This window comes from Bombina bombina, chromosome 2, assembly GCF_027579735.1.
Source record: "Bombina bombina isolate aBomBom1 chromosome 2, aBomBom1.pri, whole genome shotgun sequence".
Lineage (NCBI taxonomy): Eukaryota > Metazoa > Chordata > Amphibia > Anura > Bombinatoridae > Bombina > Bombina bombina.
In genome coordinates, this window is record NC_069500.1 from 118,647,621 (window position 1) to 118,674,580 (window position 26,960).

At 37.5% G+C, this 26,960-nt stretch overlaps 1 protein-coding gene across 1 annotated transcript in view; it reads right to left on the reverse strand.

Moving 5' to 3' along the window:
- Positions 1-26,960, reverse strand: part of LOC128648518 (complement component C6-like) — a 195,259-nt gene that overhangs the window by 80,270 nt on the left and 88,029 nt on the right. The window contains 2 exon segments of the mRNA XM_053701238.1: positions 76-187; positions 25,881-26,052. Of these exon segments, the coding sequence (XP_053557213.1) occupies positions 76-187; positions 25,881-26,052 (284 nt within the window).

A 26,960-nucleotide genomic window follows, 5' to 3' on the forward strand; every position in this document is an offset into this window, starting at 1 on the left:
ATCAAGAATAAAAAAATAGGAAGCCCTATTTCTTAGAACAAGTAATATAAATAAAACAAAATAATTATAACTTACTATAAGGTATCCATTCTCTGGTGGGTTAGGTATAGGGCATCCATTATCATGTCCAGGTTCTTCTAGATCGGTTTCCTTTCTTTCCTCATCATCATTAATACATAGTGCTCCTCTGTGAATTAAAATATTTGAAATGCACATAATATGTTACCTTCTTTCCAGTTTTTACTTTTATGAATCAATTTATATTAACTCAAACAGAAGTAACATATCCAGATGTCTAAATATGTTTGAAGTTGTGGAACTTGCTTCAAGATAGCTGGATGTTGGGATATTTTTTTTATGCATTCTTATTGAATTAACTGAATATTAAATGGCAATCATATTAAACTGGTGCACAAAAGGAAAAAAACACAGAAACTAGCAAAACCTAACCTTTAATTTTTTATTAGCAACAGAGTGTGGGTGCTGGTGCTTTTCCCACTTAAAGGGATATTGTAATCAGAATGGTTCTGTCATGCATATGTAAGTAAACATGTAAAAAATATATATTTTTGCATGTATAAAATGTTAACTAAAACTCATTGCATTTAAATTAATTCTAATGCTACCAAATTAACTGTATGTTTCATCTAATGCTCACTGTCTGTTATGAACATTTCTCACAAAACTATTGGTGGAGTGGGATACACCTCTGTAGGCCTGGCAAGAAAATATTGTTTTTTTCAGTTTAAAAAACAAACACCTAGATTACGAGTCTTGCGTTAACCTTAAAAAGCAGCGTTGAGAGGTCCCAACGCTGCTTTTTTATTTTATTTATTATGTTTTCATTTTACATAAAATAAAGTATACAATTTCAGGCAATCATTGTACATTATACATATCTGTATCTATGCCTATTTGCAGCAATTCAACACTGCTTTTTAACGCCCGCTGGTATTACGAGTCTGGCAGGTACAGGTGTACCGCTCACTTTTTTTTCCGCGACTCGAGCATATCGCAAATCCCCTTACGTCAATTGCGTATCCTATCTTTAATGTGATTTTCCTAACGCCGGTATTACAAGTCTTGGAAAAAGTGAGCGGTACACGCTCTCCTGTCAAGACTCATTTAAAAGTCAGTAGTTAAGAGTTTTAAACATAAAACTCTTAACTAAAGTGCTAAAAAGTACACTAACACCTATAAATTACCTATTAACCCCTAAACCGAGGCCCCCCCGCACATCACAAACATTTAAATACATTTTTTAACCCCTAATATCGCCGCCACTGTAATAAATATATTAGCCCCTAAACCGCAACACTCCCGCCTCGCAAACACTAGTTACATTTTATTAACCCCTAATCTCCCGTCCCTAACATCGCCAACACCTACCTACATTTATTAACCCCTAATCTGCCGCCCACAACGTCGCCACCACTATATTAAATGTATTAACCCTTAAATCTAAGTCTAACCCTAAACCTAACCCCCCTAACTTAAATATAATTTAAATAAATCGAAATCAAATAACTACAATTAACTAAATTATTCCTATTTAAAACTAAATATCTATAAAATAAACCCTAAGATAGATACAATATAATTAATAATTACATTGTAGCTATTTTAGGATTTATTTTTATTTTACAGGCAAGTTTATATTTATTTTAACTAGGTAGAATAGTTATTAAATAGTTATTAACTATTTAATAACTACCTAGCTAAAATAAGTACAAATTTACCTGTAAAATAAACCCTAACCTAAGTTACAATTACACCTAACACTACACTATAAATAAATTCATTACCTAAATTAAATTAAACTAATTACAATTAAATAAAATAAACTAAAGTACAAAAAAACACTAAGTTACAAAAAAAATAATAAAATAATTACAAGATTTTTAAACTAATTACACCTACTCTAATCCCCCTAATAAAATAAAAAAGCCCCCCAAAATAAAAAAGCCCTACACTACACTAAATTACAAATAGCCCTTAAAAGGACCTTTTGCGGGGCATTGCCCCAAAGTAATCAGCTCTTTTACCTGTAAAAAAAATTACAATACCCCCCCAACATTACAACCCACCACCCACACACCCAACCCTACTCTAAAACCCACCCAATCCACACTTAATAAAACCTAACACTAACCCCTTGAAGATCACCCTACCTTGAGACGTCTTCACCCAACCGGGCAGAAGTGGACCTCCAGACGGGCAGAAGTCTTCATCCAGGCGGCATCTTCTATCTTCATCCATCCAGAGCGGAGTGGGTCCATCTTCAAGCCAGCCGACGCTGGATTCAAGACATCCAACTGAAGAATGAAGGTTCCTTTAAATTACATCATCCAAGATGGCGTCCCTTGAATTCCGATTGGCTGATAGGATTCTATCAGCCAATCGGAAATAAGGTAGGAAAAATCCTATTGGCTGATGCAATCAGCCAATAGGATTGAAGTTCAATCCTTTTGGCTGATCCAATCAGCCAATAGGATTGAAGTTCAATCCTATTGGCTGATTCAATCAGCCAATAGGATTGAGCTTGCATTCTATTGGCTGTTCCAATCAGCCAATAGAATGCAAGCTCAATCCTATTGGCTGATTGCATCAGCCAATAGGATGTTTCCTACTTTAATTCCGATTGGCTGATAGAATCCTATCAGCCAATCAGAATTCAAGGGACGCCATCTTGGATGACGTCATTTAAAGGAACCTTCATTCTTCAGTTGGATGGCGTTGGAAGAGGATGTTCCGCATCGGCTGGCTTGAAGATGGACCCGCTCCGCTCCGGATGGATGAAGATAGAAGATGCCGCCTGGATGAAGACTTCTGCCCGTCTGGAGGTCCACTTCTCTTCTGCCTGGATCGGATAAAGACTTCTGGCCGTCTGGAGGTCCACTTCTGCCCGGTTGGGTGAAGACGTCTCAAGGTAGGGTGATCTTCAAGGGGTTAGTGTTAGGTTTTATTAAGGGGAGATTGGGTGGGTTTTAGAGTAGGGTTGGGTGTGTGGGTGGTGGGTTGTAATGTTGGGGGGTATTGTAATTTTTTTTACAAGTAAAAGAGCTGATTACTTTGGGGCAATGCCCCGCAAAAGGCCCTTTTAAGGGATATTTGTAATTTAGTATAGGGTAGGGCTTTTATTTTGGGGGACTTTTTTTTTTTATTAGGGGGATTAGAGTAGGTGTAATTAGTTTAAAAATCTTGTTATTATTTTATTATTTTTTGTAATTTAGTGTTTTTTTTGTACTTTAGTTTATATTATTTAATTGTAATTAGTTTAATTTAATTTAGGTAATTAATTTATTTATAGTGTATTATTATTATCGGTTATTTATAGAGCGCCAACAGATTCCGCAGCGCTATTAACAAAGGCGGAGTAGAACAAAACAATTATAGGGATCAAATGGGTAGAGGGCCCTGCCAAGAGTTGCACTGTTGTAGTCAGCTCTTAAGAAGGTGATCTACAAACAGCTGGACTTTTAGGCTTACATGCTAAGGGGGTTCAGGGGATAGCAATGTAGGAGAGGAACTGGTATAAAGTAAGGTTAGCGTAGGTTGTATGCATCCCTGAACAGTAGAGTCTTTAGGGAGCACTTGAAGCTTTTAAAACTAGAAGAGAGTCTTGTGGAGTGAGGCAGAGAGTTCCACAAGATGGGAGCCAGTCTGGAGAAGTCCTGTAAACGGTAGTGTGATGAGGTGACAAGAGAGGAGGAGAGTAGGAGGTCATGAGCAGAGCGAAGGGGACGGGAGGGAGAGTATCTGGAGACAAGGTCTGAGATGTAGGGGGGGAGCAGTGCAGTTGATGGCTTTGTATGTCAGAGTGAGAATTTTGTGTTTAATCCTGGAGGCAAGAGGAAGCCAGTGAAGGGATTGGCAGAGAGGTGCAGCAGATGAAGAGCGACGTGTAAGGAAGATGAGTCTGGCAGAGGCATTCATAATGGATTGTAAAGGAGCTAGGCGGCAGGTGGGGAGACCAGAGAGGACAGAGTTGCAGTAATCAAGGCGGGAAAGAATGAGAGAGTGGATTAATATCTTAGTTGTGTCTTATGTAAGGAAGTGTCTAATTTTAGAGATGTTTTTAAGGTGGAAGCGGCAGGCTTTAGCCAAGGACTGAATGTGAGGAGTGAAGGAAAGATCTGAGTCAAATGTGACCCCGAGACATCGAGCATGCGGGGTAGGGGTAATGATGGAGTTGTCGACAGTTATAGAGATATTGGGGGTGGAGATTTTGGAAGAAGGGGGAAAAATGAGGAGCTCAGTTTTGGAGAGATTTAGCTTGAGGTAGTGGGAGGACATCCAGGAAGAGATGTGAGAAAGACAGTTAGTGACACGGGTTAGCAAGGAAGGAGATAGGTCTGGTGCAGAGAAGTAGATTTGGGTGTCATCGTCATACAAATGATACTGGAAACCGTGGAATTTAATTAAGGAACCTAGTGATGATGTATAGATTGAGAAGAGAAGGGGACCGAGGACAGTAGTGGGAGGACATCCAGGAAGAGATGTGAGAAAGACAGTTAGTGACACGGGTTAGCAAGGAAGGAGATAGGTCTGGTGCAGAGAAGTAGATTTGGGTGTCATCGTCATACAAATGATACTGGAAACCATGGGATTTAATTAAGGACCCTAGTGATGATGTATAGATTGAGAAGAGAAGGGGACCGAGGACAGAGCCTTGCGGTACTCCGACAGAAAGTGGTGATGGGGCAGAGGAGGCCCCAGAGAAGTCTACACTGAAGGTACGGTTTGATAGGTAGGAAGAGAGCCACGAAAGCGCTGTGTCACAGATGCCGAAAGATTGGAGGGTTTGGAGCAAAAGAGGGTGGTCGACAGTGTCAAAGGCTGCAGACAGATCAAGGAGGATAAGCAGAGAGAAGTGGCCTTTTTGATTTAGCTGTAAGTAGGTAGTTGGTGACCTTAACAATAGCTGTCTCTGTGGAGTGATAGGGACGAAATCCAGATTGCAGTGAGTCAAGAAGGGAGTTTAACGTAAGGAAATGGGATAGGCGTGCATATACTTTCGAGAAGCTTTGAAGCAAGAGGGAGGAGGGAAATAGGGCGGTAGTTGGATGGGGAGGTAGGATCAAGGGAGGTAGTAGTGTTAGGTGTAATTGTAACTTAGGTTAGGGTTTATTTTACAGGTAAATTTGTACTTATTTTAGCTAGGTAGTTATTAAATAGTGAATAACTATTTAATAACTATTCTACCTAGTTAAAATAAATACAAACTTGCCTGTAAAATAAAAATAAATCCTAAAATAGCTACAATGTAATTATTAATTATATTGTAGCAATCTTAGGGTTTATTTTATAGGTAAGTTTTTAGTTTTAAATAGGAATAATTTAGTTAATTGTAGTTATGTTATTTCAATTTATTTAAATTATATTTAAGTTAGGGGGGTTAGGTTTAGGGTTAGACTTATATTTAGGGGTTAATAACTTTATTATAGTGGCGGCGACGTTGGAGGCGGCAGATTAGGGGTTAATAATTGTAGGTAGGTTGCGACAACATTGGGGGCGGCAGAGTAGGGGTTAATAAATATAATGTAGGGTTTGGCGATGTTGGGGGCAGCAGATTAGGGGTTCATAAGTATAATGTAGGTGGCGGCGGTGTCTGGTGCGGCAGATTAGGGGTTAATAATATAAAGCAGATGTCGGCGATGTCGGGGGCGGCAGATAAGGGGTTAATAAGTGTAAGATTAGGTGTGTTTAGTCTTGGGGTTCATGTTAGGGTGTTAGGTGTAGACATAAAACGTATTTCCCCATAGGAATCAATGGGGCTGCGTTAGGAGCTGAACGCTGCTTTTTTGCAGGTGTTAGGCTTTTTTTCAGCCGAAACTGCCCCATTGATTCCTATGGGGAAATCGTGCACGAGCACGTTTAGCCAGCTCACCGCTGACTTAAGCAACGCTGGTATTGAGGTGAGATGTGGAGCTAAATTTTGCTCTCCATTCACTTTTTTGCGGCTAACGCCAGGTTTAAAAAAATCTGTAATACCAGCGTTGTTTGTAGGTGAGCGGTGAGCATTAACTAAGCGTTAGCACCGCACAGCCTTTACCGACAAAACTCATAATCTAGCCGAAACTATTTTAGATTAAAGAAAACATATCCCTTTAAAAAGAGGGGCATGGGGAAAGCATTTATATATAAAAAAGTTGTATTTAATAGCAGTTCCCATGGATCTGTTTGGTATCAATATTGCAGGTGAAACATAGGCACATTTATCCATTCAATATGGCAGCTTAGTGTAGTCCAGGGGTGCCCAATAGGTAGATTGAGATCTACCAGTAGATCCAGAAGGCGCTGCTGGTGGATTTCGGATTATGTGATCAAAACAATGTGGTCAAGTTAAGGGATCTCAACACTAGAGTGTGAGTAGAATATGGTTGCTAGGGATACTGCTTTATCTACCGAAGAGGTGAAGGGGCGGGTCATTAAACAGTCTGATGGTCGTACAAGAAAAGTGCTACAGGATTGGATCTTGAGGGACATCGATTTCAACCAATTGATGTAGATGATTTTTGAACAACAACACAATTTGCATATCAAAAGCATGGTTGAGTGAGTATTCTCCCAATGGAAATGGCGGTATAGTTAGGAGGGCAAGCATCAATAGATAGAAAAACTAAAGGCAGAGGTTGCTGTGCTATGCTAAAGGAACAAGTCTGATTGACGTCTGGCAAATTAAGGTGTTGACCCGGTAAGAAATAGTCTGCATGGCACGCTATTGATTTGTAAGGCTTACTGGGTCATATCAGGCCAAGCCCGCGGCGCAAAGTAAAGGGGGTCTGTGGCAATAATTTGAATGCAGTGTTATGTAACATGGCACAAGGAGTTGCTCCTGTTAACCTGAATTAAAGCCAGTACTATTTTTGTTGTCAGGATTAATCTGATCTGAACAGCCAATAGAATTTCAGTAGCTCTCATCCTATTGGCTGATTTGAACAGCCAATAGGATTTCAGAAGCTCGTCTCCTATTGACTGATTTGAATTTAACACTCAAATCGGCCAATAGGAATGCAAGGGACGCCATCTTGATTCACGTCCCTTGCATTGAGGCTTCAGTTTACGGCAGCGACCGTAAGAAGAGGAGCTCCGCGTAAGATGGCTTCAGGATGGACCCACTCCGTGCCGCAGGGATGAAGATAGAAGATGCATGGATGGATGAAGACATCGCCACTTGGATGAAGACTTCTTCCACCTGGATGGATGAAGACATCGCCGCCTGGATGAAGACTTCTCTGCCTGGATGTCGGGACTTCAGAACTGTAAGTGGATCTTCGGGGTTTAGTGTTAAATTTTTGGGTGGGTTTTTATTTTAGATTAGGGTTTGGGCTTGTAAAAGAGCAATGGGTAGTTTAGGATTTTTTTAGAGTTAGAGTTTTTATTTGGGAGGGTTGGTTGGGTGGTGGGTTTTACTGTTGCGGGGTGTTAGTATTTATTTTTACAGGTAAAAGAGCTGATATATTTGGGGCAATGCCCATTGGTAGTTTGGTAGTTTATTAAAGGCTAGAGTTTTTTTTATTTTGGGGGGCTTTTTTATTTTGATAGGGCTATTAGATTAGGTGTAATTTTTTTATTGTGGATAATTTCGTTTGTTATTTTTCGTAATTTAGTGTTTGTTATTTTTGTAACTTAGTGTTTGTTTTTATTTGTAATTTAGGACTTTGTAATAATGTTTAATTGTATATTTAAATAATTTTAGTAGTGTTAGGTTTTTTAAGATGTTATTTAGTTTATTTAATTAGTAGTTTAATTACATTTTAGTATAATAGCTAGGGTAGGTTAATTTGTAGTTTAAAATTAGTTTATTTTAATTCTACAGGTTGGTTTTAATTTATATTAAGATAGGAATCTTGTAATTTTAATTTAAAGTTAAGGGGTTGTTAGGTTTATGGATAATAGCTTAATTTCGTTTTTGGCGATGTGGGGGGCTGACGGTTTAGGGGTTAATAGGTTTAGTTAGTGGTGGTGATGTGGGAGGCCAGAGGTTTAGGGGTTAATAAGTTTATTTAGTGGCGGCGATGTCGGGAAGCGGCAGAATAGGGGTTAATATTTATTTTAGTGGCGGCGATGTCGGAAGCGGCAGATTAGGAGTTAATAGATTTATTATAGTGGTGGGAGGGTGGTGGTTTAAGGGTTAATAGGTAGTTTATGGGTGTTAGTGTACTTTGTAGCAGTTTAGTTGGTATAAATAAAGTTGGGAAAAACACGAATGCAACATAGTTGACGCTTTGATAAATATCCCCCTATATATTAAGTCAGGAAAGCCACTGTCTCAGCAACAGAAAGGAGATAGCTGCTTAGTTTGTGAAGCATGATATAAGGGAGATAAGTATGACTAAAGCCCCTTTTACACAGTGTGGGATAAGCAGTCTTCTTGAAGCAATTTGAAAGACCATAAACTATTCTTAAAGGGATATGAAACCCAAAAATGTATTTTGTGATTCAGACGGAGCATACTGTTTATAAAAAAAAGTTTCCAGTTTATTCTTTTATCAAATTTGCTTCATTCCCATGATATTCTTTATTGAAGAGATACCTAGGTAGTCATCTGGAGCACCACATGGCAGGAAATACTGCTGCCCTCTAATACTCTTGCAAATGGATAACGTTCTTGCAAAACTGCTGCAATATAGTGCTCTAAAAATGGGCCGTCTCCTAAGCTTATGTCTGATGAAACAGCGTTGTACATTTTCATTTTGTAGATGACAGAGTGTTCTTTGTTTTAAATCTTTTAACTTTTTAAGAAATAAGATTATAATCAGATCAGGTTCCTGTTTGCTGCTGACTGATACAGCCTTCTTCCTGAATACTTTGCTATGCTCGAGAGATAGTGGCGCTAAACCGCTTCAGATTGTTCAGACTGCTTCTCCCGGCACATAAGTGCGCTTACGTGAGTATCCATTACACTGACAGTTACCCACTGGATCATTTACTGTTCACACGATGTGGCACCTCCTTTGTATTTCCTTTAAGATCTGCGTGTCTGCTGTTTTACCCTTATATGGATTAAGGAAAAGAGCTGCCTAAGGATCTATTTCTGGACTATTCTCGATATGCCTGTCTATAAAATGGACTTTATTTAGCTCCTCTTTTGTGTTTCTTTTTAAGAATCTTATACTTCTTTTCAACAAAAGATACCAAGAGAACGAAGAAAAATTGATAACAGAAGAAAATTAGAAAGTTGTTTAAAATTCCATGCTCTAACTGAATCATAAAGGAAAAATGTTGGGTTTCATATCCCTTTAAGATTGCATATAAGAAAATAGTAGTAATATATGTGTTTAACACCCGCTCGAGTGTTATCTTTGCTAGAAGTTAACTTTTTGTGCGTGACGGGTAGCTCTCGTATTAAAAGTTGAAAGTAAAGTTAAGGGACACTATTACATATGCGGCGTCGCCCGCAAAGCTGGCGTCACCAGTTTTTAGTCAGATATTGCTATCACGTATAGGACGCCGCATATTAATGCAGCGCGTATATTTCACCCATCGCCTTCAAATTTTACTCCCTTAAGCTAACATAGAACTGCGTCACAAATCGTTATCACATATTCAGCGCAAGGACTTACGCAGCGAAAATGGCGAAATTTTACTCTATTTACACATCGCCACTCATAGGCAGAAAATGTGAGTACCGTAACTCCCTCAAAGTATTAACAAACACCTAACGCATGCTCAATATCTACCTGTCAACCGCAATCCCCCACTACAATAATTAATAAAGTACATTAACCCCTAATCCGCCAACCCCCACATAGCAATATGCCTAATTAAACTATTAACCCCTAATCCGCCAAATCCCCACAACGCAATAAACCTAATACATCTATTAACCCCTAAACCCCCACAACACAATAAACCTAATCAATATATTAACCCCTAAACCGCCAAACCCCCACAACGCAATAAACCTAATAAATCTATTAACCCCTAAACCGCCTAACCCCCACAATGCAATAAACCTAATAAATCTATTAAAGGGACACTGTACCCAAAAATTTAATTTCGTGATTCAGATTGAGCATGAAATTTCAAGCAAATTTCGAATTTACTCCTATTATCAAATTATCTTCATTCTCTTGGTATCTTTATTTGAAATGCAAGAATGTAAGTTTAGATGCCGGCCCATTTTTGGTGAACAACCTGGGTTGTTCTTGCTGATTGGTGGATAAATTCATCCACCAATAAAAAAGTGCTGTCCAGAGTACTGAAACAAAAAAAAAGCTTAGATGCCTTATTTTTAAAAAAATGATAGCAAGAGAACGAAGAAAAATTGATAATAGGAGTAAATTAGAAAGTTGCTTAAAATTGCATGCTCTTTCTGAATTACAAATGAACAAATTTGGGTTCAGTGTCCCTTTAACTCCTAAACCTCCAACCTCCCACAATGCAAATAACTCACAGCTAGATTACAAGTTTTGCGTTATGAATGAAAAAGCCTCATAACGATGCTTTTTCACTACCGCTGGTATTACGAGTCTTGCAGGTATAGCTGTACCGCACACTTTTTTGGCCGTCACGCAACGTAACTACCGCAGCTTTCAAAAAGTCCTTTTTCAATGGGACTTCCATAGCGCCGGTATTAGAAGTTTGCCTGGGAGGCCAAAAAGTGAGCGGTACAGCCTATACCCTACAAAGCCGTAACATAAAACTCATAACTAAAGTGCTAAAAAGTACACTAACACCCATAAACTACCTATTAACCCCTAAACCGAGGCCCTCCCACATCGCAAACACTAAAATAAAATTATTAACCCCTAATCTGCCGCTCCGGACATCACCGCCACTATAATAAACATTAACCCCTAAACCGCCATACTCCTGCATCGCAAACACTAGTTAAATATTATTAACCCCTAATCTGCCGCCCCGACATCGTCGCCACCTACATTATACTTATTAACCCCTAATCTGCTGCCCCAATGTCGCCGCCACCTATATTATACTTATTAACCCCTAATCTGCCACCCCCAATGTCGTCGCTACTTACCTACACTTATTAACCCCTAATCTGCTGCCACCAACGTTGCCGCCGCTATTTATTAACCACTAAACATAACCCTAAGTCTAACCCTAACCCTAACACCCACTAACTTTAATATAATTAAAATAAATCTAAATAAAAATTACAATTAATAACTAAATAATACCTATTTAAAACTAAATACTTACCTGTAAAATAAAATCTAAGCTAGCTACAATATAACTAATAGTTACATTGTAGCTATTTTAGGTGTTATTTTTTTTTTACTTGTAAGTTTGTATTTATTTTAACTAGGTAGACTAGTTAGTGAATAGTTATTAACTATTTACTAACTACCTAGCTAAAATAAATACAAAGTTACCTGTAAAATAAAACAGAAATACAATTATCTAAATTACAAAAAATAATAAACTCTAAATTACAAAAAAATAAACACTAAATTACACAAAATAAAAAAGAAATGATCAAATATTTAAACTAATTACACCTAATCTAATAGCCCCCCAAAATAAAAAAAACTAGCCTAAACTAAACTGCCAATAGCCCTTAAAAGGGCCTTTTGCGGGGCATTGCCCCCAAAAAATCAGCTCTTTTACCTGTAAAAAAAAATACAAACAACCCCCCCAACAATAAAACCCACCACCCACACAACCAACCCCCCAAATAAAATCCTATCTAAATAAACCTAAGCTCCCCATTGCCCTGAAAAGGGCATTTAGCTATTTTACATTGCCCAAAGTCCCTAATCTAAAAATAAAACCCACCCAATAAACCCTTAAAAAATACTAACACTAACCCCCGAAGATCCACTTACAGTTTTTGAAGACCGGACATCCATCCTAATCAAGCCAGGAGAAGTCTTCATCCAAGCGGGCAGAAGTCCTCAACGAAGCCGGGAGAAGTCTTCATCCAAGCGGCAAGAAGTGGTCCACCAGGCGGGCAGAAGTCTTCTTTCAGATGAAATCTTCTATCTTCATCCTTCCGACGCGGAGCATCCTCTTCTTCCGACGGCTACTGAAGAATGAAGGTTCCTTTAAGGGACTTCATCCAAGATGGCGTCCCTTGAATTCCTATAGGCTGATAGAATTCTAGCAGCAAATCGGAATTAAAGTTGAAAAAATCCTATTGGCTGATGCAATCAGCCAACAGGATTGAGCTTCAATCCTATTGGCTGATCCAATCAGCCAATGCGATTGAGCTTGCATTCTATTGGCTGTTCCAATCAGCCAATAGAATGCGAGCTCAATCCCATTGGCTGATTGCATCAGCCAATAGGATCTTTTCAACTTTAATTCCGATTGGCTGATAGAATTCTCTCAGCCAATCAGAATTCAAGGGACACCATCTTGGATGATGTCCCTTAAAGGAACATTCATTCTTCAGTAGCCGTCGGAAGAAGAGGATGCTCTGCACCGGATGTCTTGAAGATGGAGCCACTCCGCGTCAGAAGGATGAAGATAGAAGATGCCATCTGGAAGAAGACTTCTGCCCGCCTGGAGGACCACTTCTTGCCGCTTGGATGAAGACTTCTTCCGGCTTCGTTGAGGACTTCTGCCCGCTTAGATGAAGAATTCTCCCGGCTTGATGAGGATGGATGTCCGGTCTTCATAAACTGTGAAGTGGATCTTCGGGGGTTAGTGTTAGTTTTTTTTTAAGGGTTTATTGGGTGGGTTTTATTTTTAGATTAGGGTCTTTGGGCAATGTAAAAGAGCTAAATGCCCTTTTAAGGGCAATGCCCATCCAATTGCCCTTTTCAGGGCAATGGGGAGCTTAGGTTTTTTAGGTAGGTTTTTATTTGGGGGGTTGGTTGTGTGGGTGGTGGGTTTTACTGTTGGGGGGGTTGTTTGTATTTTTTTTTACAGGTAAAAGAGCTGATTTCTTTGAGGCAATGCCCTGCAAAAGGCCCTTTTAAGGGCTATTAGCAATTTAGATTAGGCTAGGGTTTTTTTTTTGGGTGGTCTTTTTTATTTTGATAGGGCTATTAGATTAGGTGTAATTAGTTTAAATATTTGATCATTTCTTTTTTATTTTGTGTAATTTAGTGTTTCTTTTTTTGTAATTTAGAGTTTATTATTTTTTGTAATTTAGATTTAATTACAAAAAAATAATTAATGTAATTTATTTAATTGTAATGTAATGTTAGGTGTCAGTGTAAGACAGGTTAGGTTTTATTTTTCAGGTAACTTTGTATTTATTTTAGCTAGGTAGTTAGTAAATAGTTAATAACTATTTACTAACTAGTCTACCTAGTTAAAATAAATACAAACTTACCTGTAAAATAAAAATAACACCTAAGATAGCTGCAATGTAACTATTAGTTATATTGTAGCTATCTTAGGTTTATTTTACAGGTAACTATTGAGTTTAAAATAGGTATTATTTAGCTATTAATTGTAATTTTTATTTAGATTTATTTTAATTATATTAAAGTTAGTGGTTGTTAGGGTTAGGGTTAGACTTAGGGTTATGTTTAGGGGTTAATAACTTTAGCATAGTGGCGGCGACGTTGGGGAGGCAGATTAGGGGTTAGTAAGTGTAGGTAGGTAGCAACGACATTGGGGGCGGCAGATTAGAGGTTAATAAGTATAATGTAGGTGGCGACGATGTCGGTGGTGGCAGATTAGGGGTTAATAAGTATAATGTAGGTGGCGGCGATGTCGGGGGCAGTATATTAGGGGTTAATAAGTATAATGTAGGTGGCGGTGATGTCGGGGGCGGCAGATTAGGGGTGTTTAGACTCGGGTTTATGTTAGGATGTTAGGTTTAAACATAACTTTTTCATTCCCTATAAGAATCAATGGTGCTGCGTTACGGAGTTTTACGCTCCATTATTGCAAGTGTTAGGCTTTTTTTTAGCCGGCTCTCCCCATTGATTTCTATGGGGAAATCGTGCACGAGCACGTAAAAACAGCTCACTGCAGCGCTGGTATTTGGGTGCGGTATGGAGCTCAAAGGAGCTCAACGCTGCAATATTGCCTGCTAACGCCGGGTTTTTGCAAACCTGTAATACCAGCGCTGTTAAAGGTGAGCGGTGGAAATAACTTGCAAGTTAGCAGCGAGCCAGCCATAACGCAAATCTCGTAATCTGGCCGTAATTAAATTACTAAGCCCCCTAACCTAACACACCCTAAATTAACCCCAATTACCTAAAATTAAAAAATACTAAATTACAATTAAATAAAAAAAAACTAACATTACTTTAAAAATTAAAAAACTAAGTTTAAATTAATCTAACATTACAGAAAATAATAAACCAAATGATAAAAAAAAAATTAAACCTAACCCCTATGAAAATAAAAAAGCCCCCCCAAAATAAAAACACCCCCTAATCTAATCTAAACTACCAATAGCCCTTTAAAGGGCGGAATGAAAAATCTCCGTAACGCAACCCCATTGATGTCTATGGGGAAAAAAACTGTTACGTTTAAACCTAACACCCTAACATAAACCCCAAATCTAAACACCCCTAATCTGCTCTCCCCGACATCGCCGACACCTAAATAAAGTTATTAACCCCTAATCTGCCACTTCCGACATCACCGATACTAATAAAAGTTATTAAAAAAAACTAACACTACGAGAAAAATTTTAAAAATCTAAAATTACAAAAAATAATAAACACTAAATTACGAAAAATAAAAAACACTAAGCTTACAAAAAATAATAAACAAAATTAACAAAAATAAAAACAATTAAACCTAATCTTATAGCCCTATAAAAATAAAAAGCCCCCCCAAAATAAAAACACCCCCTACCTACCCTACCTGTAAAAAAAATACAAAGTCTCATCAACAATAAAACCCACCACCCAACCAACCCCCCAAAATAAAAAAACCTTACTCTAAAAAAATCTAAGATACCTATTGCCCCTAAAGGGGGATTTGAATGGGCTTTGCCCTTAAAACCAATAAAAAAGTGCTGTCCAGAGTACTGAAACAAAAAAAAAAGCTTAGATGCCTGATTTTTAAAAAAATGATAGCAAGAGAACGAAGAAAAATTGATAATAGGAGTAAATTAGAAAGTTACTTAAAATTGCATGCTCTTTCTGAATTACAAATGAACAAATTTGGGTTCAGTGTCCCTTTAACTCCTAAACCTCCAACCTCCCACAATGCAAATAACTCACAGCTAGATTACAAGTTTTGCGTTATGAATGAAAAAGCCTCATAACGATGCTTTTTCACTACCGCTGGTATTACGAGTCTTGCAGGTATAGCTGTACCGCACACTTTTTTGGCCGTCACGCAACGTAACTACCGCAGCTTTCAAAAAGTCCTTTTTCAATGGGACTTCCATAGCGCCGGTATTAGAAGTTTGCCTGGGAGGCCAAAAAGTGAGCGGTACAGCCTATACCCTACAAAGCCGTAACATAAAACTCATAACTAAAGTGCTAAAAAGTACACTAACACCCATAAACTACCTATTAACCCCTAAACCGAGGCCCTCCCACATCGCAAACACTAAAATAAAATTATTAACCCCTAATCTGCCGCTCCGGACATCACCGCCACTATAATAAACATTAACCCCTAAACCGCCATACTCCTGCATCGCAAACACTAGTTAAATATTATTAACCCCTAATCTGCCGCCCGACATCGTCGCCACCTACATTATACTTATTAACCCCTAATCTGCTGCCCCAATGTCGCCGCCACCTATATTATACTTATTAACCCCTAATCTGCCACCCCCAATGTCGTCGCTACTTACCTACACTTATTAACCCCTAATCTGCTGCCACCAACGTTGCCGCCGCTATACTAAAGTTATTAACCCCTAAACATAACCCTAAGTCTAACCCTAACCCTAACACCCACTAACTTTAATATAATTAAAATAAATCTAAATAAAAATTACAATTAATAACTAAATAATACCTATTTAAAACTAAATACTTACCTGTAAAATAAAATCTAAGCTAGCTACAATATAACTAATAGTTACATTGTAGCTATTTTAGGTGTTATTTTTTTTTTACTTGTAAGTTTGTATTTATTTTAACTAGGTAGACTAGTTAGTGAATAGTTATTAACTATTTACTAACTACCTAGCTAAAATAAATACAAAGTTACCTGTAAAATAAAACAGAAATACAATTATCTAAATTACAAAAAATAATAAACTCTAAATTACAAAAAAATAAACACTAAATTACACAAAATAAAAAAGAAATGATCAAATATTTAAACTAATTACACCTAATCTAATAGCCCCCCAAAATAAAAAAAACTAGCCTAAACTAAACTGCCAATAGCCTTTAAAAGGGCCTTTTGCGGGGCATTGCCCCCAAAAAATCAGCTCTTTTACCTGTAAAAAAAAATACAAACAACCCCCCCCAACAATAAAACCCACCACCCACACAACCAACCCCCCAAATAAAATCCTATCTAAATAAACCTAAGCTCCCCATTGCCCTGAAAAGGGCATTTAGCTATATTACATTGCCCAAAGTCCCTAATCTAAAAATAAAACCCACCCAATAAACCCTTAAAAAAAACTAACACTAACCCCCGAAGATCCACTTACAGTTTTTGAAGACCGGACATCCATCCTAATCAAGCCAGGAGAAGTCTTCATCCAAGCGGGCAGAAGTCCTCAACGAAGCCGGGAGAAGTCTTCATCCAAGCGGCAAGAAGTGGTCCACCAGGCGGGCAGAAGTCTTCTTTCAGATGAAATCTTCTATCTTCATCCTTCCGACGCGGAGCATCCTCTTCTTCCGACGGCTACTGAAGAATGAAGGTTCCTTTAAGGGACTTCATCCAAGATGGCGTCCCTTGAATTCCTATAGGCTGATAGAATTCTAGCAGCAAATCGGAATTAAAGTTGAAAAAATCCTATTGGCTGATGCAATCAGCCACAGGATTGAGCTTCAATCCTATTGGCTGATCCAATCAGCCAATGTGATTGAGCTCGCATTCTATTGGCTGTTCCAATCAGCCAATAGAATGCGAGCTCAATCCCATTGGCTGATTGCATCAGCCAATAGGATCTTTTCAACTTTAATTCCGATTGGCTGATAGAATTCTCTCAGCCAATCAGAATTCAAGAGACGCCATCTTGGATGATGTCCCTTAAAGGAACATTCATTCTTCAGTAGCCATCGGAAGAAGAGGATGCTCTGCACCGGATGTCTTGAAGATGGAGCCGCTCCGCGTCGGAAGGATGAAGATAGAAGATGCCATCTGGAAGAAGACTTCTGCCCGCCTGGAGGACCACTTCTTGCCGCTTGGATGAAGACTTCTTCCGGCTTCGTTGAGGACTTCTGCCCGCTTAGATGAAGAATTCTCCCGGCTTGATGAGGATGGATGTCTGGTCTTCATAAACTGTGAAGTGGATCTTCGGGGGTTAGTGTTAGTTTTTTTTTAAGGGTTTATTGGGTGGGTTTTATTTTTAGATTAGGGTCTTTGGGCAATGTAAAAGAGCTAAATGCCCTTTTAAGGGCAATGCCCATCCAATTGCCCTTTTCAGGGCAATGGGGAGCTTAGGTTTTTTAGGTAGGTTTTTATTTGGGGGGTTGGTTGTGTGGGTGGTGGGTTTTACTGTTGGGGGGGTTGTTTGTATTTTTTTTACAGGTAAAAGAGCTGATTTCTTTGAGGCAATGCCCTGCAAAAGGCCCTTTTAAGGGCTATTAGCAATTTAGATTAGGCTAGGATTTTTTTTTTTTTTTTGGGTGGTCTTTTTTATTTTGATAGGGCTATTAGATTAGGTGTAATTAGTTTAAATATTTGATCATTTCTTTTTTATTTTGTGTAATTTAGTGTTTATTTTTTTGTAATTTAGAGTTTATTATTTTTTGTAATTTAGATTTAATTACAAAAAAATAATTAATGTAATTTATTTAATTGTAATGTAATGTTAGGTGTCAGTGTAAGACAGGTTAGGTTTTATTTTTCAGGTAACTTTGTATTTATTTTAGCTAGGTAGTTAGTAAATAGTTAATAACTATTTACTAACTAGTCTACCTAGTTAAAATAAATACAAACTTACCTGTAAAATAAAAATAACACCTAAGATAGCTGCAATGTAACTATTAGTTATATTGTAGCTATCTTAGGTTTATTTTACAGGTAACTATTGAGTTTAAAATAGGTATTATTTAGCTATTAATTGTAATTTTTATTTAGATTTATTTTAATTATATTAAAGTTAGTGGTTGTTAGGGTTAGGGTTAGACTTAGGGTTATGTTTAGGGGTTAATAACTTTAGCATAGTGGCGGCGACGTTGGGGAGGCAGATTAGGGGTTAATAAGTGTAGGTAGGTAGCAACGACATTGGGGGCGGCAGATTAGGGGCTAATAAGTATAATGTAGGTGGCGACGATGTCGGTGGTGGCAGATTAGGGGTTAATAAGTATAATGTAGGTGGCGGCGATGTCGGGGGCAGTATATTAGGGGTTAATAAGTATAATGTAGGTGGCGGTGATGTCGGGGCGGCAGATTAGGGGTGTTTAGACTCGGGTTTATGTTAGGATGTTAGGTTTAAACATAACTTTTTCATTCCCTATAAGAATCAATGGTGCTGCGTTACGGAGTTTTACGCTCCATTATTGCAAGTGTTAGGCTTTTTTTTAGCCGGCTCTCCCCATTGATTTCTATGGGGAAATCGTGCACGAGCACGTAAAAACAGCTCACTGCAGCGCTGGTATTTGGGTGCGGTATGGAGCTCAAAGGAGCTCAACGCTGCAATATTGCCTGCTAACGCCGGGTTTTTGCAAACCTGTAATACCAGCGCTGTTAAAGGTGAGCGGTGGAAATAACTTGCAAGTTAGCAGCGAGCCAGCCATAACGCAAATCTCGTAATCTGGCCGTAATTAAATTACTAAGCCCCCTAACCTAACACACCCTAAATTAACCCCAATTACCTAAAATTAAAAAATACTAAATTACAATTAAATAAAAAAAAACTAACATTACTTTAAAAATTAAAAAACTAAGTTTAAATTAATCTAACATTACAGAAAATAATAAACCAAATGATAAAAAAAAAATTAAACCTAACCCCTATGAAAATAAAAAAGCCCCCCCAAAATAAAAACACCCCCTAATCTAATCTAAACTACCAATAGCCCTTTAAAGGGCGGAATGAAAAATCTCCGTAACGCAACCCCATTGATGTCTATGGGGAAAAAAACTGTTACGTTTAAACCTAACACCCTAACATAAACCCCAAATCTAAACACCCCTAATCTGCTCTCCCCGACATCGCCGACACCTAAATAAAGTTATTAACCCCTAATCTGCCACTTCCGACATCACCGATACTAATAAAAGTTATTAAAAAAAACTAACACTACGAGAAAAATTTAAAAAATCTAAAATTACAAAAAATAATAAACACTAAATTACGAAAAATAAAAAACACTAAGCTTACAAAAAATAATAAACAAAATTAACAAAAATAAAAACAATTAAACCTAATCTTATAGCCCTATAAAAATAAAAAGCCCCCCCAAAATAAAAACACCCCCTACCTACCCTACCTGTAAAAAAAATACAAAGTCTCATCAACAGTAAAACCCACCACCCAACCAACCCCCCAAAATAAAAAAACCTTACTCTAAAAATCTAATCTAAGATACCTATTGCCCCTAAAGGGGGATTTGAATGGGCTTTGCCCTTAAAAGCGCATTCAGCTCTTTTTCATTGCCCTTAAAAGGGCATTTAGCTCTTTTTCAAAAGCCCAAACCCTAATCTGAAAAAAAAAAACACCCCAAAAAATAAAAACACTAACGCTAACCCCAGAATATCTACTCACGGTTGCTGAAATCCAGACATCCAGGCGGCGAGAAGTCTTCATCCAGGCGGCGACATCTTCATCCAAGACGCCCCTTCTATCTTCATCCGGGTGGTGCGGCGAAGACATCCAGCGCGGAGCATCCTCTTCATACGGTCCCCGCCGTACACTGAAGCTTCAATGCAAGGTAGCTGTTTCAAAATGGCGTACCTTGCATTTCTATTGGCTGATTTGATTCTTCAAATTCAAATCAGCCAATAGGATGAGAGCTTCTAAAATCCAAGAATGGACATTGCATTGCAAGCTAAAATGCTTGCGGTATAGCTATACCGACACGGCTCACAATAGCTGCGTTACTGCCATTACGCAGAAATTGCCATTTTTGCAGCGTTAAAAGCCATAATGCAAGACTTGATAAAGGCTAGGGCCGAAACGCGTAGATCTGCCCACACTCTAACTCCACACTGTGTTTGGATTACACAGTAGTAATTACCTGAGCCGGTACAAACCGTTTTTAAAAAGCCCTACCAGAACATTTGTATGCCAATAGCAATACTACCAGTTTTGCAAGCTGGTAATAAAGACAGCAACGGCTTACAGTCACAAACTGTGTCTGTGATTTAAACTAATTCACACAGATTACCCCGTTTATGCAACAGCTTTCAGCTACAAACTTTGCAACGGCTTTCAGCTACAAACTTTGCAACGGCTTTCAGCTACAAACTTTGCAACGGCTTTCAGTTGCAAACAACTTCACACAGATTACCCCAACTTTGGAACTCCATAACAACAGACCTGGGATAGAGCGTATTCTACACTGAACTACATCACTGGGATCTCATCACCTTATGAAGGTTGAACGGATAACATCTTATTATCAGATCCACAGCTATTACTAATAGCACCCCTACATCATTGGTATTGCATATACCCCTCCGGATCATTCCTTCACTTTAAAGCCTCAAAAGGAACGCTACGAACGGACAACATCATAACTTCAGATCCACAGCTATTACTAATAGCACCCCTGCATCTTTGGTATTGTATATACCCCTCCGGATCATTCCTTTATTCCATAAGGATTACTACAAACAACAAGTGGAGAGGCTTAACCGCTTCAACACCACCACCGGTCAATCAGCTTTAACTTTAGCTTATCACAATACGCAAAAACCAGGAGGGCAGATACAAAATTCTGTCCATTTCTAACACGGTTTGATACTTGCTAAAAAGCAGAAGTGTGTGACACAACACTCAAAGGTACTATTTATTCATTGTTTTAACTTAGGATATCATCTACCTACATAAGCTAAGTGGTCTCTAAATTTACCTAATAAGACGGCTAATAAGTGACACTACTATTATTTTCAATAAAAGCCGATCTTTACATTTTGCTATTACAGACATTTAGCAATAAATCCACTGCACTGTGAGACACAAATTTCAGCGCATCAGAGATATTTTATAACAAAGTAACTTTTTAAAAAAAGATTGATCTCTTTTTAATTTCAATTAATCTTCATTATTCACTATTGCATCAAATCTTAGACAACGTTGTCATTTTATATGTTTTAAATTTCAAATTGTAATTCTTGTTATTCTCAATATTATATTAAAATCGTACTTTTTTAAATATTGCATTGCTTTGGGTTATACTCTTTCATTGTTTCGTCCAACTGTATTAACCTCTTCAACTCACAATTTACCCTGTAGCATTGTTTTGCATTAAGCACAATTATTTATTATACACTCTACATAGTTACTCATTCTTAATCTACAAATTTAGTAGTTTTTACATATTCTACATATCTTTAGACATACAATAGCTCCCCTCACCTGTTCTAACTACATAATGCAAGACTCGTAATCTACCTGAAAGTGAGGAGAGACACTTACATTACAATATAGTGCTCAATAAAATAAGCTGATGATTTTCTCTCTGTGCTGCAAGTTTTTGAGAATAGCACCCTCTGCATTATTGCATTGTCTTTTTATTATGCATTTGATGCAATTCTACTGTATTTAACATTCCTTTATAAAGTTGTTTTCAGCAAAGCAACTCAAAACTTTCTTTTATGTAAGTAAAAACTTTAAGGCAGTTTAATTAAAAGAAAATAATCACATAGGTGGTGTTCAAAATGAATGGATACTTATGAAAGTTAGAGTGGTATAGAGTATGGTACATGAATTAACTGTATGGGTAAGCTTTTTATTTTTTAATATCAAGAAGTTGATGTCTGGGAGAATGAGTCAAGTAGAGAAAGTAAGGTCAGCAGAAAAGGAAATCAGTGCTCAGAAACAGGCAGATTGTGGGAATTTTTAGAACACAGCTGACAAGCTGAATAGTACAGAACCCAGATTTCAGTGCATTACCAGAGCCCTTGTCAAAAATGCTTTGAATTCCAGCAAGACAAAGAAAATTTATCTTTTCATTAAAAGTCATGGTAGTGTGGCACTATGACAGGCAACAGACTGTTCAGTTATATTTCTGTAGAAAATCTCCATTCTCCTAATAAATTCCTATAACTGTATTTATCTGTAGGGTTTCTACTTTTATTGGAAAAATGTATATAAATATAATGTCAAATGATCTGGTATTCCCACATATATTTAACCCTTTAATTGCCCCCACTTCAGTTATATGAGAGGACAAACCGGAGACACAAATCTAGTCATAATCTCTCTTGATGTTGGTGGCCGTTGGTGCTATTGGAGATGTGCTCATTGGAATTTTAACATACAGAAAATACAATTACTGGGGTATCAAAACAGGCAAATTAGAGGAATGAGTTGAAAACACAAAGTTTATCTGCCATATCTTAGGGCAAATTCTCTAAATCTCACCAGATCAGATGTGGTTTTTCACGCTGAACTTTGTAGGGGCTGCTGTGGTGGAATTATTGTAAAAAAGGGGGCAGTCCCTGTGATTGGCGAGACGGCTCCTATATAAAGTAATGGAGCTCACTGGAAAGGGACACTTTGCTCCATAGAGTGAAGTTAGTAGGAATCAGGGGAGGCACCTTAAAAAATAGATCCTGCAGCCAGTATAAATCGCTAATTTATACATTTCTAATTTTGTCACATCCAGTGAACTTTAATTACAATTTACACTGTGCATATTTAATACGATTTATTCCTGTGTAATTTACATACAAATTTTACATTTTTGATAAAATACAATTTTTGATGAAGAAATTTGTTACAATATTTGATGCATCTTAAAAATAAAAATTTTTATTGCATACTTTTATGTGAATGATTCAATTATTTATTTTGTATGATTTTTAAATGACAAATTGTATTGTGCACTTTTGTAATGTATACGCCCCCTTAGCACCAGGGAGATTGAAGGGCTGGCGAGCATTCTTATAGAATCTCACCGGCCCAGAGAGCTTTGGAGAATCTGCCTCCTTTTCAGTTCTGCATAATATGATCCAGGGGCATATTTATCAAGCTCTGTATGAAGCTTGATGCCCCGTGTTTCTGGCGTGCCTTCAAATAAATTCTTTCCAAATCAGACAATGTGATTGTCTGGATTTGTTTCCACATTTTGTCTCTCATAGTTGAGGTATACCTATTATGAAAATTACAGGCCTCTCTCATCTTCTTAAGTGGGAGAACTTGCACAATTGATGGCTGACTAAATACTTTTTTGCCCCACTGTATATAGTTAAAAACTTTATTAAATATGAATATTGCATAAATATATTTTACGTTTTCAACTACCTAACTGCAAGGGGCTCCAATGCATTTATATATATATATATATATATATATATATATATATATATATATATATATATATATATGCCTAGCTGTGTATACATATGTATTTATATGTATTGTACTGTATATTTACTGTACATATTTCACATTCCAATGTTCCCTTACAGGATAGTGTTTTTTTTATTCTTAAATACATATTTATTTATATATGTGTATATACCTATACCTGCATATCTATTCCTATAGATATATAGGTATACATATGTATTTTATATTAACAGTATCAGATATATATATAGAAATATATATCTATAAAAAGTACTATTATTCTTTCAATTTTATATATTTTTTAAAATGTTTGCTTTAATATACATTTATATTTTTAACTGTGTGTGTTGTTTTACTGTCCTTTTACTGTTATTATTATTATACTTTATTTATGAAGCGCCAACATATTCCACAGCGCTGTCCATGGATACAATTAATTTAAATAAAACAATACAAGACTTGTAAGAGACAGGACAAAATTTACAAACACATACAGGAGGGATTGAGGGCCCTATTCCCGTGGGAATTTATAATCTAGAAGGGTAGGAGGTTGAGAAACAGGAGGTGAGGACTGCAAGATTGAAAAAGATGTTAATACAGAGTTAGATGAGGGAAATGTTAGGTAAGTGAAATTAATTTATTACTGAGTTGGGTGGTAGGCTTCTCTGAACAGAAAAGTCTTCAGGGAACATTTAAAGGAAGAAAGATTAGGGCAAAGCCTGACAGCACGAGGGAGAGTGTTCCTGAGGGTAGGTGCTGTAAGACAGAGGTCCTGCAGTCTAGCATGACAGGAGGTGATAGTCGCGGATGCAAGGAGCAGGTCATTGTAGGATCTTCGTGGACGGGCTGGAGTATACTTGTGTATTAGAGAGGGTAGGTAGAGGGGAGCGGTGTTGGTGAGAGCTTTGTATGTAAGGGTGAGAATTTTGAATTTAATTCTGCTGTGAATGGGGAGCCAATGAAGGGACTCGCAGAGAGGGGCAGTAGATACAGATCGACGGGAAAGGTGGATCAGCCTGGCAGAGGCATTTAGGATGGATTGAAGGGGGAGAGGCGGGAAAGAGGAAGGCCAGCGAGTAGGTTATTGCAGTAGTCAAGTCGGGAGATAACAAGGGAGTGGATTATTTGCTTTGTGGTGTCAGCACTCAGAAAAGGACGAATCTTGGAAATATTGCGTAGATGGTTGCGGCAGGATGTAGAAAGCGATAGGATATGGGGGACGAAGGATAGATTTGAGTCAAGTGTAACTCCGACTCATAATAGTAGCCCTTAATCATTTTAAATTGCCTAAGGATTTATTGTGTTATATATGTTTGCCATTATGTTTTATTATCTCATTTGATATGCATCCTATTTCATTTGATTCACTTTATGTTTATTTTTAATTGTGTTTATTAAAATGTTTTCAATTTGATAATAGTGTAGTGTCTTGCCTTTTTTACATTTGTTTTTGAATACACTGAAGTTAGCTGTCAACATCGTTTTGGATGTACTTTTAGTGCAATGGTTTAGATTAATTGAAGAGACATTACGGTCAAAATGTAAATGTACATAGATGAACTACATCTTTGATTAGAAACATATTTGCAATATACATGTATTGGCAAAAATGCTTCTAGTAAAAGGTATCACTGCTTTAGTGTTAACATTTTTCTCTGCACATGCAAGTGAAGCATAGATAGATATTCTCACTGCACCAGCATTTTAAATATTGTAGCTGCTCAGAGAGTCAGTGGGGGTTTGTATCATATCAGCAATTAACAAATTGAGTCTTTACCAGATGTACAAGCACTTTAGGATCTCTGAGCAAGTGCTGTGTTTAAAATGCTGGTGCACGGTGCATATTTAAATACACTTTTGTAAAAGCTATAACTTTTATTAGAAGCATTTTTGCTAATACATGGACATTACAAAAATGCTTCTATTCAAAACTGAAATGCATCTATGTGGATTCCAATTTTGGCTCGAATTTCCCTTTAATGTTAATGTGCATTTTCCTGTGTGTTTTAATAAAAATGTTAGTGTGTAATATATTTATACGTTTTTATACATTCAATACGCTTTAAAATGGTTATTTTATTGAGCACCATGTTGTATGTATGTGTCTCGTCTTTGCATACATAAGTGTAAGATATGCCGCTTAGCAAGCTATATAGCCATCAAGGGTAAATTTGCCTTTAATGAATTTAATGAAGGATTTTGTAGCTCTGACAGATCTTTTCAGAGAATTTTGCCTGAGCAACAACCTTTAAATAATCAGGCCTTTAGACTCCACCCCTGAGGTACAGAATTAAAATTGTATATGTTCTGAGGTATAGCCTTTTACAAATAGAAGATGGCAATAGCTATGTTTAATTTAATTAATTTCATTTGGTATTTCACTTACTTATCTGCAAATAGCGAGATTATACAGTTAGCCTCTTGTTTGCTGTCAGCCTCACACGGTTTGCCCCCACTAAGAGGAGCAGGGTTATTACATTCTCTTGTCCTCCTCCTTTTTAAAGAACCATCACAAGGACTCCATGAAGACCAGCAGCTCCACTGACCGTCAATTGCATCTGTATAGGATTAAAGACAGTGTGGTTATAAATCTAAATATTTCTTATGTTAAAGGGTCATGTTACCCAAATGTTGAAGCACTTGAAAGTGATGCAGCATAGCTGTAAAAAGCTGTCTAGTATCTCTATGTAAAGAAAGATATTTTGCCCCAAAATTGTCTTAGTAGCCTCATCCTATTGTAAAGGGATGCTATTTCCCTCCAAAGTTTAAGGAAGTTTACTATGAAATCTCATGAGACTTCAGTGAAATCTCATGATATCTCAGTAAAGCAAAGTCTGGCGTCAGTGCTGATGAAGCTGATTGGCTGTTATTCAAAATGCAGCTGACAGTAGCTGAAGGATAAATGTTAACAGAACCAGTGGTGTATTCAGGTTTTGTGCTGCTCTAGGCACTCAAAATTCTTTTGCCCCCTAGTTTAAACTTTTTGTTTTTGTTTTCATGGCATTTCCAAAGTAAATGTTCACCAGGGCTTGCAAAACACTTGCATACACACATACACACATAGTCGCAGACACATACACACACAGAGTTATACACATACACAGGGTCACATGCACACAGACACACATATCTATCTATTGCTCCAATATATATATATATATATATATATATATATATATAAACCCCAAACACAGATTTCTTGAAACAATATTTCCCCAAACACAATACTGAGTGCTTAAAGCCAACAGAACTAAAGGAAATAGCTAGCTGAATAAAAGAAAGATTCAAAGCTACCTCTAAACTATAAGTTCCATGGGCAGTCTCTTATTATACCCCCTTAGAATGTGAGCTCCTTGGGCAAAATCTCGCATTATATACCTGTATAATACTTCTAAAATAACTGCACGCTTCTTATAAATATAGCCACAAAAAATGTGCTGCCCCCCCCCTTCCAATCTGCTGCCCT